This window comes from Sarcophilus harrisii, chromosome 2, assembly GCF_902635505.1.
Source record: "Sarcophilus harrisii chromosome 2, mSarHar1.11, whole genome shotgun sequence".
Classification (NCBI taxonomy): Eukaryota; Metazoa; Chordata; class Mammalia; order Dasyuromorphia; family Dasyuridae; genus Sarcophilus; species Sarcophilus harrisii.
In genome coordinates this window covers 161,394,371-161,408,626 of record NC_045427.1, presented here as the reverse complement: position 1 = coordinate 161,408,626, position 14,256 = coordinate 161,394,371, and the positions used below count along the sequence as shown (strand labels likewise).

Below are 14,256 nucleotides of genomic sequence, written 5' to 3'. Positions count from 1 at the left end.
GGGATGAAGGACCTCAGTTTGAATCCCAGCTCCACCATTCAAACTTTAAATTTCTGGGCCAAGTTTCCTCATTTGTAAAATGAAGTGATTAATCTAGTTGACCTCAAAGTTTCTTTTCAACTCTAAAATCTATGGACCCACCTGTCTTGAGAAGGAAGAGGAGAGAGGATCAGAAATGTTTTTTTAAAGTCCAGCCTAAAACGTTGTCCTCAAGTTGCATGCTTCCCAAACAAATGAACTTAAAATGTGTAGTCGACAGTCTTTTCAAGATATGAGGAGAGGAAATAATTTTCTTGCAATGGAGCACTTACTTCCTTTCTGCCCCGGATGCCAGGCTACTTCAAACAAGTGACCAGAGGAGGTTCTACAGAGGATGGCCAAGGCCCACAGATTGGATCTTGAGCATCAGGAAGTTCAAACTCCACACCGTTCCAGGTTTTCATACAAAAAATTTAATAAATATTACTTTTTCAAAATTTATTGCCAGGAACAACACATCAAAGATGCATTTTCATGTTCATATAACACTCATAGCACAATACAAGGTATCTTCATGATCTCAGTGGTTAACCAATGAGATTACTCTGTTTATAAGCCTTTTCGATCTTATATGTTGTAATAGCACTTTGATCTCCTCACTTGTTAAGGCGGGCAGTGTAATCTATGGCAAATCTAAACAGTGATCTTACTGGACATTCTACTGTTCAAGTATTCAACTAGCTTATTCGAATACTCCCTAAATGCAGTAGATTACAAAAAAAAAATCAAATCTACAAGTGGTTCAGTATTACATATTCATGGTGAAAAAAAATCAGAATTTACAAAATAAGATTGCTGTGCTTCCAACTTCATGCTAAATTTGATTTTTTTTTTTCTTTTGTTATATGCATCCACTCACATTTCAGCTATGGGACATCATAGCTCCCAGTTTGTTCCCTTGAACTGCTTTGGAGCAGATTATCTGCCTCTTTTCTTTTCAAGTCTAAAGCAGCAAACAAAACACAATGAAACACAAACCTGTTCTAGTCTAATTCTCTAAACTGCCTCAGTCAGTACTTACAAGAGTCTTAAAGTGATACTATAGGTGTTTCAAACATTTGACATTGTACAAAAAAAAAAACAACAAACACAAAAACAAAAAACCAAACCCAGCATCAGAGCATGAGAGCCCATCCTATTGTTTAAAATAAACTATTTTTAGAACACCTTAATTTTGGCTTATAGGCAACATGTAACAAGTAAATAAGCTCGAAAAAAATAAAGCCATTATACTTACAAAGCTATCAAAAACCTTCAAACTCTAAACACATACATATAAATAAAAAGGAATGATATTAAGGCTCTTGATTATTAAGTTAATAGATCAAATATACACAGTGATTAATAAAAAAGAATTATTTACATAACTATACAAACTTCTACTTTTGACACATTTTCCTCTTTAAATTCTTCATTTTACCAGCAACTGCTGACATTGATTTCCCCCCTCCCCCAACAAAAATACAATAAAAAAAATAAATAATAAACATTTGTGATAGTTGCTGTGGTTCTGAGCTGCAAAGGCACTTTCAAATACAGAACTAGTTGTACGTCACCATAAAACCAATATACAAAAAAACTCAAAAAAAAAAAAAATCAATAAATATAAATAAAATGTATTCGTCTAAGACCGCAATCAAGTCGGGACACCTGGCACAAACGGAAGCTGAAGGACAGTTCACGAGGCCACGCGATATCTGAGGAAGCGCTCCGCCATGGGCCAGCTGCAGTGGAAGTTACATTCGGGCATTCGGACTAGTTTTGCATAGACGTGAAATGCAGCCACGTGCGGTATCCCAGCCAACCACAGCAACTATCATTGCCAGTGTAAGCCAGCTTGTCAAAACTTAAATTAACACAGGGATTCTAAGTACACAACAGCCTCAGACCCAACATCACACGCCAGTTCAAAGGCCTACAGGCGCGGCAGCCCCGCCGCCGTCCGCTATACGATGTACTCCATCCGGTTCAGGCTCTGGGCGCTCTCCAAGTCCCGGTTGTCCTGCTTGCTTGCCCAGTTCGGGTGCTTGGCGGGGGCGCTGTTGGCCGGCTTCTCGTCCCTGTCCACCAGCGTGTAGGCCGGCTGCTTGGCGAAGCGGGCCTTCGGCTGGTGCTTGTCCATGTCGTCCTCCTCCACCTCCGAGTTGTGCGTCCTGATTTTGGCAATTTTGGAGTTCTTGTTTTCGTAGTCCTTGATGGGGACCGTGTGCGCCCCGTGCTTCTCGATGGGGTTTTTGATCTGGTTCAGCTGCTCGCGCACGTTGTTGGTGGTGCTGTCCTCGGAGGCCGCGTGCGTGTGGCTGCTCGGCTTTCGGCGTTTCCGGAAGCACCAGTAGAAGGCCGTTACCAGGCAACAGATCCACGCCACGGTCAAGACCGAGCTCAGCAAGGGGACCAGGAAATCTGAAAGAGAGGCACGAGACGCGCTAGCCTCCGGGCCGTGGGAGTTAGCCACAGGCCAGGGCCCCTTGCCTTCCCGCAGCTGCAGAGCTGACCCGCGGGCCCAGAGCCTCGCCGCACACTGCAGTTTCTGTTGCCACGTTCCCGGGAGAGCGCCGGGCGGGCAGCAGCCCCCGCGCGGGCAGCAGCCCCGCAGGCCCCCTCACGCCGCGCTCTCGGCCGGGCCTCGCGGGGTGTGAAGATCCCTCCGGCAGCGCGGCTCCCCCCCCGGCTCCCCCCTTTTAGTGTGGCCATTGAAGTCCCTGGGAGGGCAGAAGAGATTCTCAGCCAGACCCAGGCCCAGGCCCCCGCGGATCCCTTCTACCTCCCACAGGAATCCCCTCCTCCCACGGAGGGTGGGGTCTGTCCCAGGTACGGGGCACACGGCCACCGCGCTCCGGGGCAAAGCCTGAACCAGATTAAAGCGTAGCGTCTGGAGGAGTCTGTGTTGCGGCATTAAGTTTTTTTTAAAAAAAGAACGACACAGACACAATTTAATATTCAGCCTGCAGAGATGCTTGTACAGAGAGGGTTTAGTAGCGAGGGAACCTCCCCAGAGCGACGGCCACATTGCCCTTCTCGGACAAGAGGGGCCGGGGGACCAAGGGTGCACAGAGGCGTACTATAATTTCCAATCTATAACACAAAAGCTCGGTCAAAATCTTGGGAGTCTCAGTCTACCTAAAGGAGAGTGATGGCCTATAAGAGTCAAATCTAAGTACATATATTCACAAGAGCTCACAGCAGTAGGGCAGGGAAACATGAAGTTGGGAGACCGTGGCTCTAAAGCCAGCCTGACCATGAAGCAGCTAGGTAATTTTGGACTCGACATTTTAACATCCTTGAGCCCTAGGGTCCTCATGAGTAACAACAGAAAAGTCGATAGGGGCTAGCTGATTTCTAAGGACTCTCACAAGTCTCCTTGTCTGATTCCGAGGTAAAAATGGACTGCTCTCAGGACCATCACCATCATAAAACACATTTTATTCACACCCACCTGTTTTACTTTTCATGGGTCGTCTTTGGACCCTAACTTCTGCAACCGCAGCAATAAGAGTACTATTTCCATCTCGCTTACTAACAAGATCTATGATTTTGTCTGTTATTTCTTTGATAGGGTTCCCATCCTCTCGAGTATCTTCAGCAGACTGGAAAAAAAGACAAAAAAGGTCAGACCCAGGTATTATATGCACAATTTCTTTTTAATTCAAGCATCTAATATAATTGTTTGGAATTATTTTTCAAATTAGACCAGTATTCCAAATAATTAAATCTAAATTATTAGGGATAATCGGTCCTGCCCAATACTTACAATGGCAACATGGATCTCGTTGTTTGCAGATGGTGAGGGCTCACAGGCTATGTAGATAGAATATTCAGCTGAAACATTTTTCAAAATATTCAGATTTCTCAGTTCACTGCAAATATGTTCAGTGGTAAGACCCTAAAATAATTCAAAACAAAAAGGAAAAATCTTAGGACTCACGGATCAGAAAGATAGCTAAACTATCCTTAAACCAAGTTTGCATTTTCCAGTCTTGTTTGGCCACAAGAATGGAAGTTATATGTCAGACCACCACTTAAATTTGTATAAGTTAAGTTTAATAGTGAATACATGCCTGTAATCTCTGCCATAAGGGAGGCCCCAGCAGATTTTTGGAAGGCTTGAGCTCAGGGGTTCTGAGTTACAGTAAGGCTCAAGCTGATTAGATATCAGCAGTAAGTCTGATGCCAGAATGAAGAATCCCTGGGAATTGTGGATGGGGAGGAAAACACACTATCAGCTTGCCTAAAGTGGAGCAAGAACCCGTCCAGTTAGGAAATAGGACAGGACAAAGTTTCTGGGCCAATCAACAGTGGATCATTACACTTCCAGCCTGGGCAAGACAAGAAGCCCAATCTGGAAAAAACAAAAGGAATGATTTTCATGGGCTGAAAGAAAAAAAAAATTTAAGTACTTACTGGTGACATCATCTCTTTGTTAAAAGTGAATGTGATGTTAGCACAGTTGTCCTGGTAAAAGGAGTCAGAGGTGCATTTTGTTTTCACTGGCTGAGGATTTGAAGACCGACACTCGCCCACTCCAGTGCAGGGTCGCACAAAGCACTGGTCATCCTGGATGGGGACACAGCTTTGCCCAGCAGGGCATTCATTGTGAGCCTTACTGTGTATTAGGCAAGGTCTGGGGCCACACCAAACCTAGGGAAGCAGAAGAACAGAATGCTCACAAAACATGCCCTCCCCATGATGATGTGGAAAATGCAAATCGCAGTTCCTCCTCCTACCTTTGAGCAGGCAACCTTTCCATTTAAACACTGACAAGCATTACAATCAGCATCCCATTTGGCCCCATCTGGCATCACTCTCCCTGTGGTAATACAAGGTCTTCCTGTAACTAAAAAGGTGGGAAAGTGTTAGGAGTAAATTACAGTTCTATAATTGTAAGCAGTCGATGTATTTTTAGCAAGCCAATTGTCGTCCTTCAGTCTCCCTAAGCAGCCCTCTCTCTCTCACAGCTGAAAGCAAACTAATTGGGAAATGGTTGCAATAGAATTCGGGTGACTGTCACTCTGGAATCAAATACTAATCTCTTTAATTTGGTACTTATAGAACATGAGTCTGACCAACCTTTGCAGCTCTATATTATTCTCCCTCACAAACTTTTATCTTTCCTCATGCTCAATATTCATTCCCCCACTTCCATGACACTGCACAGAAGAATGCACTCCCTTCTCATCTTTGTCATGAGGGCCTGCCTTGGCCCTCAATACTCTTTCTTTATTTTCTATTTATTTAAATGTGCACATGACATCATTCCTTAATGGGCATACCTTCTTGGCATTTAGGACCGCTGTGACCAGGTGGGCAGATACACCGATAGCCATTGATTTCATCTACGCATGTAGCTCCAAAAGCACAAGGTGAAGACTGGCATTCATTGATATCTAAGAGAATTTGAGGTAGGAAGCATAAATTCAGCCTCACACATTATAACACTGCTTATAAGCAATGGCTTACACTGGGGAAAGGGAGGGGAAGAGAAGGACTGCTAGGGCTTTCTGGCTACACAGCTCATCCAGACTTAAAACAATTGCAATTCATATTTATGTAAAGCCATTCCAAAGTTCTTAATGCTAGGAGCCAAAATTCCATTTTCATGGTCTAATAAAGTCAATGCCCTTTTGGCTATAAGTTAATATTAATTAGAGAGGAGTATACACACTGCCCCACAGTTTCCATATAGATTAATTGACTAAAATAGTTTAGCTGGCCTTGTTTCCCCCTGAATACCAAGCAACACACGAAACTAATGCTAACTGGGAAGCAGATCAGGTTGGAAGGGCATCTTAGTCCCAGCTGGAAGCAGATCATCATATACATGATTTTATATGTCAATGTTAATTTGAAGAGAAACGTAGCCTTGAGTTTTCTTGAAGGAAAGGAAAATCTTCACTGAGGGAAGAGAAGAAAAGAAAGAACAAAGGAGAAGGACATACACAGATGCGCAAAGTCACTAGGAATTGGAACTTACTTATTCTGCAGTCTGGCCCAGCAAACCCTGGAGCACATTCACATCGGTACCAGTTGTCCCCATCCACACAAGTTCCACTGTTATAACTAAGAAGAAAGCAGAAGAGATGTCTCAATTTCAGATCCCACAAACCAATAAATGTATCTGGTGGTCATGACAAGATTATCTGCTCATACACAGTATATAAGGTAATGTAATAAATATACACAAGTTTTTTTTTGGAGGGGGGAGGGGAAGTCTGTCATTTCATATACTTACCAAGGATGAGGACTGCAGTCATTAGTATCTGGAAAAAAATACAAAAGTCAATGATAAGAATACTCCTATCACTGGGAAAGGACAGAGATTTATTTCTGTTATGCCCAAGTAACACATTGTACTTAGTTAACATTAACAAAATATGCTTCAATCTTCTCCTAAATTAAATCCAGGTCTCCACTTCAACATTTTGTTGAATTTACCGTGGGACACTTGGACACAGGAAGAGAATCTTGTAAAGAAAGACCGGGAAGAAGTGAATGGAAGCAGACAGCCGCTGGCATACAAAGAATGCCGGAAAAGGGGGACTACATCTGTCTCCACTTATCTCATTTGTAACTTTCTCATGCCCAGGTCAAGACTCTATCATACAAAGCCATTAAAACAGAGATTCAGGTGATACTAAAGCAGACTTCAAATAGCTTTCCCTTCTGGTTTCAATTTAGACTCTCAGAGGGCCACAGGATGAGCCAGTGTTCTCATCAGGCAACACTTAGGAGAGTTCAAGGGAAAAGACTCACTCTGAGTACAAATGGGTCCTTCCCAACCTTCTTTGCAAACACAAGTAAAGGAGTCTCCATTGACCACACAGGTACCACCATTATGGCAAGGGCTAGGCAAACAGCTACTGTTTCTAGCTGTAAGAAAAAAAAAAAAAAGAAAAAATAGCACTGTGCTTTAAAGTAGGTCCAAATGAGAAATGAATACAGACACTTCCTCTCACACAGCTGTTCTTGCTCTCACACCTGCTTGCACACTCACACTCCCCTTTCTCCTTGTAAGACCACTTGCCCTTTGGTAGAAAGTTACCTATGTTACACGTGGCCCCTTCCCAGCCTGCAGGACACATGCACTTGAAAGAATCCACTTCATCATAGCAGGTCCCACCATTATTACAGGTGGCTTCATCACACTGGCTGTCACCTGGAGAGAAGCAGTTCAGAATGAGACCTCCCTCATGGCCTTCTCCATAGGATTTAACAAGGTCAAATACTACATTCAACTTGTTTGGGGGGGGGGGGGGGGTGAGCTTCAACTTACGGGAATGGCAAGTCTTTCCTTTCCAACCATTTTTGCATTCACAGTAAAAGTCATTGACCAAGTCTCGGCATGTACCTCCATTATGGCAAGGATTTTTACTGCAGTCATTAATATCTACAATTAAAGAGAAGAGATCAAACTGAAAGATGTTTGCTTCTATACAAGATTTACCAATACGGCCTTATCTAGATGCACATTAGAACTCAACAGACTGACCCAAAGTCTGCACTGTGGATTAACTTCCCTAAGTCTTAACTACTAGTTAGCCATGACTATATATATATAGCTTTGAATAGCATTCTCTTTTAATTCAACAAGACAGTCCAAATAACCTGTAAATATTTCTCTGCAGTGTCAACTTAAATTTAAGGGAAAAAATGATGGAAAAATATTTGCTTCTTTGGAAGTGGGATTATTTATTATACTAATAACATAGTCTGCAGTCCCACAACATGCAGCTGAGTGTCTCTCCTCCTGCTGTTGTCAGCATAAATGAATGTAAACAGACCAGAGATGCTGTTTCAGTACAAAAACAGCCACCTCAATTGTTTTAGAGTTCTCCATTAACATGGTGGAGGCTGCCTCAGTCCAAATTGACTTCCCCTTCCCTCATGTACCCTCCCCCCAAGGAGGACAGGTTACTTACTGGTTTCACAGTATGTCCCTTCCCAGCCGTCACCACAGATACATTTGTATGAGTTGACACCGTCAATACAAGTTCCACCATTTTTACAAGGGTTGCTTTCACAATCATTAATATCTGCAGAAGAGGTAAAGAAAGCAAGACTTCAGAGAAGTAGAAGTACACTGGGCCAAGTTCACTTCCTGTTCTACCATTACTGTAGCAGAAACCTGGGGCTACCTCTCTCAGAAACTATCCCAGCACGCCAAACTTTGGGGATTCTTATCCAAATGAGTCAAAATACAAAACACCTTCCAGCACCAATTTTTTATAGAAATAGAAGGAAATAGATCTTAAAAAGAGCTTGATAAGCTACATTATATCCCTTTGTAAGAAAAAAAGAATGTAAGTAGTTTTCTAAAAATGCTATAGTGGGGACTAAATCAATTTTAAGCTGAGATAAAAATAAAAGTTTTCTCATTCCAAAGGGTTAATAAATTAGAAAACAAGTAGGATTCAAAAACATGTTAAACTATGTTTAGAAGCCAATGTAATAATACATTAAATCCTAGTGCTGTCTGCTCCCATCTCAATGACTTACTGTCCTCCCTGGAGTTAAAAGAGCTAGTCTAGCTCCCTAAGAAAATTCAAAAATCAAACTTCTTAGAGAACTCAGCAGTTCTGTTCACATAGCCTACATACACAACTCAGAATCCTTTGGGGATCTTACTTTCATGGCAGTATGTCCCAGTGAAGCCTTTGTTGCATTCACAGGTGAATTTGCCTCCCGATTGGCTCCTGCACTTTCCATGGGGCCCACAAACGTTTGAAGAAATGTATCGCACCCCTTCTGGTGTGTCATTGGAAGCCATCGCAACAGTACAGCTGTCAATCACTAAATGGGATACACAGACTCAGAATCAGGGCATTCTCACTAACAAAACATAGTTACAACAACTAAGCACCCAAACCAAAGCTATTCTTCCTCATAGATTTTGCACCTTTCAGCTAGTGGGATGATGTCAACAGACCCAGAGATGATGAGTCTGGTATGTGTCTGAATTGGGGAAAAAACTTGGGTCTGACTAACTCTAAGACTAATGCTGTATCTGATGTCTCTCCTAATTATAAAATTCTTATATTTGTGGAATTAGACCTTCCTGGGCTCTGATACCTCTGCCAAACTTGGGATTCAAAATTACTTATATAGTTATTGGCAACTTTACCTCCAAGTATGATGAAGCATGAAAGTGCTACAGTGGAGAGACTGCTGGACTTGGGACTAGAATTCAAATACTACCTCAGATATTATCAGATAGGTGGCACTGAGTTCCCCTCAACTTTATCTATCAAATAAATGAGGATCATACTTGACAGGTTGGTTATTGTTATGTTCTTCCTTCTCCAAAGAGAACCATGACATGCAAGTGAGTTTGATTTAAGTGAGGGAGGGGCGGGCAAGGTCACTTGCCCCACTTTCCCCTCCAGAGCCATCTGGGTCCAGTGGAAGACATAGGTCAAGATGACTGGAGATGTATGTAATGGGAGATCTTGGAGGATCAAAGATCAAAGAAGACAATGTATGTAAAGCACTCTGCAAATCTTGAGGTGAGATATAAATGCTAGCGCTTATTATTATCATTCAAAACTATTAAGAGATTTTAACTCAAACACCCAGTATGCTTATGTGATGCTTCCCTTACTGTAATAAAAAGAATGATTCTCTACCACCTTTTTCTTATAAATTAAGATAATTCTCAAGATTCTATTAAGACTAACTTTTTTTTGGGAGAAATGGAAATAAAAACTTCTGTGGCTGACAAAAACACTAGTTTCTTTTGGCTTTTAAAGCTTATTTTAAGAACTTCTGACCCTGAGTATTGTAGCCTCGGGCAAGTTGTTTTAGATGAGCAAGTTGAATCAGAGGATGTCTATGGATCTAAAAGTGAACAAAATGTGCTTTTGTAGGTAACTATGTAGGGGGTAGGGGCATACATACATATATATGTGAAATTTACATACATATATACATATACATTCCCCTAAATACATGTATATGTATATGTATATAAAAGTCGCATTTGATCTTCACAACCACCCTGTTGTGTAGGTTTTAAGGTACTATTATTACCATTTTATAAATAAGGTAAAGGCTTCAAGACATTAAATGATTTTCTCATGGCTCCACAACAAGACCCAGAGACTTAATTGAAATCTAGATGTCTAGCCTCCCCGCCCATCCAGCATTCTTTACAACATGGCACATTGTCTCTACTGTATATTAATTAGATATGCAAGCAGCTCAGGTAACACAGTGCATTGCACATTCTTTCTGTTGCGAAGGGTAACTATTTGCACTGTGTAAGAAATAAAGGGGCTAGCTTGAAGACACAAAGCCCTGCCTCTGACTGGTATGGCGTAGGGACAAATTCCCTGATCTCTCACTGTCCCCACAAATCTTTAAGACTAGAAGTAACAGCTCCCTCCAAGAGGGTGTTTTCTACAAATGCAACAAGTCCGGAATCTCCTGCCAAAAAAGGAGGAAAACATCAGGCAATAAAAAACCTATTCTCTTATAAATTGGTTTCCCCAAACTGTCTTAGGACAAAAGTATACCCCAAGGGGATACACAGACACACACATACACTATCCCTCCTGATATCTCTAAGGGACTCCAGGGAAGAAAGGATTGAGGGAAGAGCTAAGTTTTAGGGTGGGTACCTTCACATGGTGTAGTACGACAGTGGTCTTTCAGGTGTGAGCAGTTTTTCCCCTCATAATCTTCGGGGCACTTGCAGAAATAGTCACTGGCACGGTTATAGCACTGAGCTCCATTCTGGCATGGGTTGGGCTCACAATAATCGATGTCCAACTGGGGCAGAGGGGGGAAGGGAGGAGAGAAAGAGAAGAAAAGGAGGGTTTTTTTTTTTGTTTTTTTTTTTGAGCTCAAGTAAAATAAAGGATTTCATTATTACTCCTTGCTCTGCTCTGGGCAGCTGACATGGTGGAATCTGACCTTTTTTATCTGTCTATTAATTGTACATGGTGCATAATATGTCCAATTATACTTGCAATGGGTTTTTTGTAGACAAGGGAAGGGTATGAAAAGGCCCCAGAGGGCCACAGTGAACACTCAACTGCCTAGATACAGAGACACTGTCAGCCTTTAAATTAAAAGGCTCTTCCAACTGCCACTAATTTTTTCTACCCGCACATGTAGGACAGACAACCTCAAGTAGAGATTTATATGGTTCAGTGAGACTGAGGTATTTGGTGTAAAAAGTCCCAAGAGTGAAAAGAGGGAAGAAAAGCCTTTGCTGGTAGGAACCCAAGTTATCTGGGGTTGCATTTCACCAATGCTCACCTGACAGAGGTTTCCCGAGAAACCAGTGGGACACAGACATTGGAATCTATTGATTTCATTCTGACAGTGACCCCCATTCAAACAAGGGTTGCTTGCACATTCATTGATGTCTTTCTCACAGTGATCTCCTGCATAGCCAGGTGGACAGATACAGCGATAACCATTAACCAAATCCTGGGAGACAGAAAGGAAAAAACAAATCAAATCTAATACATTTTCATTGTGCCAAGCCACTGCATAAATTCACTATTGCTCTAAACTCAGCAAAGTCCCTGAAATTTTTTGTTAAATACCAAGCTTATCAACATTTGCAGAAGGAGGAGTTTATATTTGCATTCTTCCAAAATGACTGCCAATAGGCCAGGGTAACACAAGCCTGGTTCATTTATAAAGATTTACTCTTCATATGAACTTTAGAATTTTATGCAGATCAAACACTCTCAGGTTCTGGTCTCTGCAGCTGAAGAACAAATGCTTAACCACCAATATTCAGAATAGGGATAATTATTATCAGAATTTTGATTTAAGATTGAAATTTACTTACCCTACAGGAAGCATCATTTTGACATTGGCCAAGGCAGTCATTAATATCTTAAAAAAAAAAAAAAATCACAAAATAAATCAGCAGATCATTAAGAGGCATTTTACATTTAAATTAGGTGTAGTTTATAAGGTTTCTATAGTAAGAACAGATAAAGTTGTTGTCAGATTTCCTGTATGCTTTCCTTTAGATAAGGCTATTATAATGGGTGGGAACCCTTAACCAAATCCTCCAGCAGAGTTAATGAAACTTCACATCATTGTTTAAGTCACCTTATCAGAATATGACCCTGTTACCAACTAATGAGCTTGATAAAATTGTGTATTTTCATTCCAGACTGACTACTCCCTTTCTGAAAACATCATGCTTGGGCTTTCCCATTACTAAGCCAGGCTCATACTGATAATTCAATTCTTTTTAGTAACCCCATCCTTAAAACCAAATAAAAAAAGATTAAAAAAGTGGAAGTCTCTTACTTATATCACAGTTCTGACCCGTCCAACCAGGAATGCAATCACAATAGTAACTCCCAATCAGGTTCCTACAAGAATTAGCATTTACACAAGGTTTTGCCTCACATTCATTTGCATCTGAAAGGGAATGGAAAGCCATCAGTATGAGAAATTGGATTTTCTACTTACAATCCTCCCCCCTTAAAATATCAAAATCTCAAATAACAAAAACAAAACAAAACAAACAAACAAACAAAACCAGGCTTTCTAGTTTCATGCAAAATATAATTCCATTAATATATCAAATTCTGACCAAATGGATTATTGTTTTGTTTCATATTGAACTTTAGTCTCTATAGTACCTCTATTTAGTCTACCACCTCCCTCACTTTTTAAATTATAAGATGTAGATAAGATAATTGATAACCATCACTAATTAATAACTCCCCCAAGAAACTAAAGAGTAAAAGAGGCCATCAGCCATTTGGAAAGCACTATTATAGTTGTTGGAATTTAAATAGGGCAGGAAGAATGCAGATAAGCTCATTCTTCATGAGATCATCCATATTTTGGAGCCCAGCTGTAAACTCCTTGGTCTGGGGGAGCTAACACGCTTAAATTCGCTTTCCCACAGAACCTAAGAAAACTAGCTGGTCCATTTTCAATTTACAGGCTTCACACAAGCCATCCTATGGAATTGATAACAAATTGTTATTTTTTAAATTGGGCATTTTTGTTTTCCCACTATTTTATTAAAATTTTGTTATCCTTGACAGTTCTGTATCACTAAACAAGCATTTTAAAAGTATTAAAATTACAAACTTTTCTTTTTCTTACCTATTTGACATGTTTTGCCAGTCCACTGAGGAGGACAAATACACTTAAATCCATTCACTAGATCCTGGCATGTTCCCCCATGACCACAGTGATTTGGAGAACAGTCATCAATATCTGTCCCCCAAAAAGTGAGAGATGGGAAAGAGCAAAAACAAAGAAATTTAGTGTACTTCTAGGGCTAAAGAGAGACAACATAACCACAGCTCATATACATAGTAAGCAGCATGATATAGTGGCGAAGGCTTAGAGTCAGTGGACATGGCTTTACTCTTATTAACTATATAACTCTTTTTGCATTTTTAATTTTTTTCTAGTAAATTTATTTATTTTTAATACACATTAATTTATGATTCATGTTGGGGGAGAAAAATCAGAGCAAAAAGGAAAAACCATAGGAGAGATGGAAAAAAAAATTTAAAAAGAAGTGAACATGGCATATGATGATTTACATTCCATCTCCTTAGTTCTTTTTCTTGAAGATGGCATTTTTCTGTCCAAAGTCTATTGGGATTGCTTTGGGTCATTGAACCAAGGAGAAGAACCAGCTCTCTAACAGTTGATCATTGCTAACTATATGACCCTGGACAAATAAGTTCATTTTTCTAGACCATGGTATCCCTCATACTACCTGATCTCTAAAGTCCCTGTCAATTACATTATAAATCCTTCTAAGTGTTAATATGGTAAAAGTAAATAATATGTCAAAAGGATAAAGGGAGCAACTGCTCTGTATTTAGTTTTTAATTTGAGTTTAAGTAGTTTAACATTCCCACAATCATAAATAAAACAGGGGGCCCCAGAAATGCAATTAGAGTATCTATTTTAGGTTAATTTTTTAAAGTTATTTTTAAAAAATCATCCTACATGCCTTTAAATTTTTTATCACATGCCTGGGAAAAGCTAAAAAGAATTATGAATATTTCAGAGATGAGAAAACCAAGGAAGAGAGGAAAAATTACCTTTCCAACATTACAGTTATTCTTCCAATTGGTCAAAATCCTAAAGCCTACCTCCTTGTCACTTAGATAACCCTGACACTTGAATGGGCTGTATGAACTAAAATAACAGTTTACCAATGCCCTCCACTCCCAATTAAGTGGAATACCACTAATAAATCTGCACTGACTACTA

At 40.5% G+C, this 14,256-nt stretch overlaps 1 protein-coding gene and 2 long non-coding RNA genes across 3 annotated transcripts in view; 2 read left to right on the top strand and 1 right to left on the bottom strand.

Annotated features, from left to right (window-relative positions):
- Positions 1-433: 433 nt before the first annotated feature.
- Positions 434-14,256, bottom strand: part of JAG1 (jagged canonical Notch ligand 1) — a 39,686-nt gene continuing 25,863 nt past the window's right edge. The window contains exons 9-26 of the mRNA XM_031951090.1: positions 13,126-13,239; positions 12,313-12,426; positions 11,840-11,886; positions 11,296-11,469; positions 10,653-10,803; positions 8,662-8,826; positions 7,956-8,069; positions 7,310-7,423; positions 7,079-7,192; positions 6,790-6,906; positions 6,269-6,296; positions 6,011-6,096; positions 5,310-5,423; positions 4,764-4,873; positions 4,441-4,677; positions 3,791-3,922; positions 3,476-3,626; positions 434-2,442 (exon numbers count right to left, since the gene is read on the bottom strand). Coding sequence (XP_031806950.1) covers positions 1,985-2,442; positions 3,476-3,626; positions 3,791-3,922; positions 4,441-4,677; positions 4,764-4,873; positions 5,310-5,423; positions 6,011-6,096; positions 6,269-6,296; positions 6,790-6,906; positions 7,079-7,192; positions 7,310-7,423; positions 7,956-8,069; positions 8,662-8,826; positions 10,653-10,803; positions 11,296-11,469; positions 11,840-11,886; positions 12,313-12,426; positions 13,126-13,239 — 2,540 coding nt within the window. The 3' untranslated portion in view covers positions 434-1,984. The remainder of the gene's footprint in view (positions 2,443-3,475; positions 3,627-3,790; positions 3,923-4,440; positions 4,678-4,763; positions 4,874-5,309; positions 5,424-6,010; positions 6,097-6,268; positions 6,297-6,789; positions 6,907-7,078; positions 7,193-7,309; positions 7,424-7,955; positions 8,070-8,661; positions 8,827-10,652; positions 10,804-11,295; positions 11,470-11,839; positions 11,887-12,312; positions 12,427-13,125; positions 13,240-14,256) is intronic.
- On the top strand, positions 3,591-6,674 carry LOC116421463. Its single transcript, XR_004231823.1, has 4 exons — positions 3,591-3,658; positions 5,325-5,438; positions 5,916-6,198; positions 6,442-6,674. It is a non-coding gene; the product is annotated as an uncharacterized LOC116421463 (long non-coding RNA).
- On the top strand, positions 7,163-8,988 carry LOC116421464. The gene is made up of 2 exons (XR_004231824.1): positions 7,163-7,253; positions 7,354-8,988. It is a non-coding gene; the product is annotated as an uncharacterized LOC116421464 (long non-coding RNA).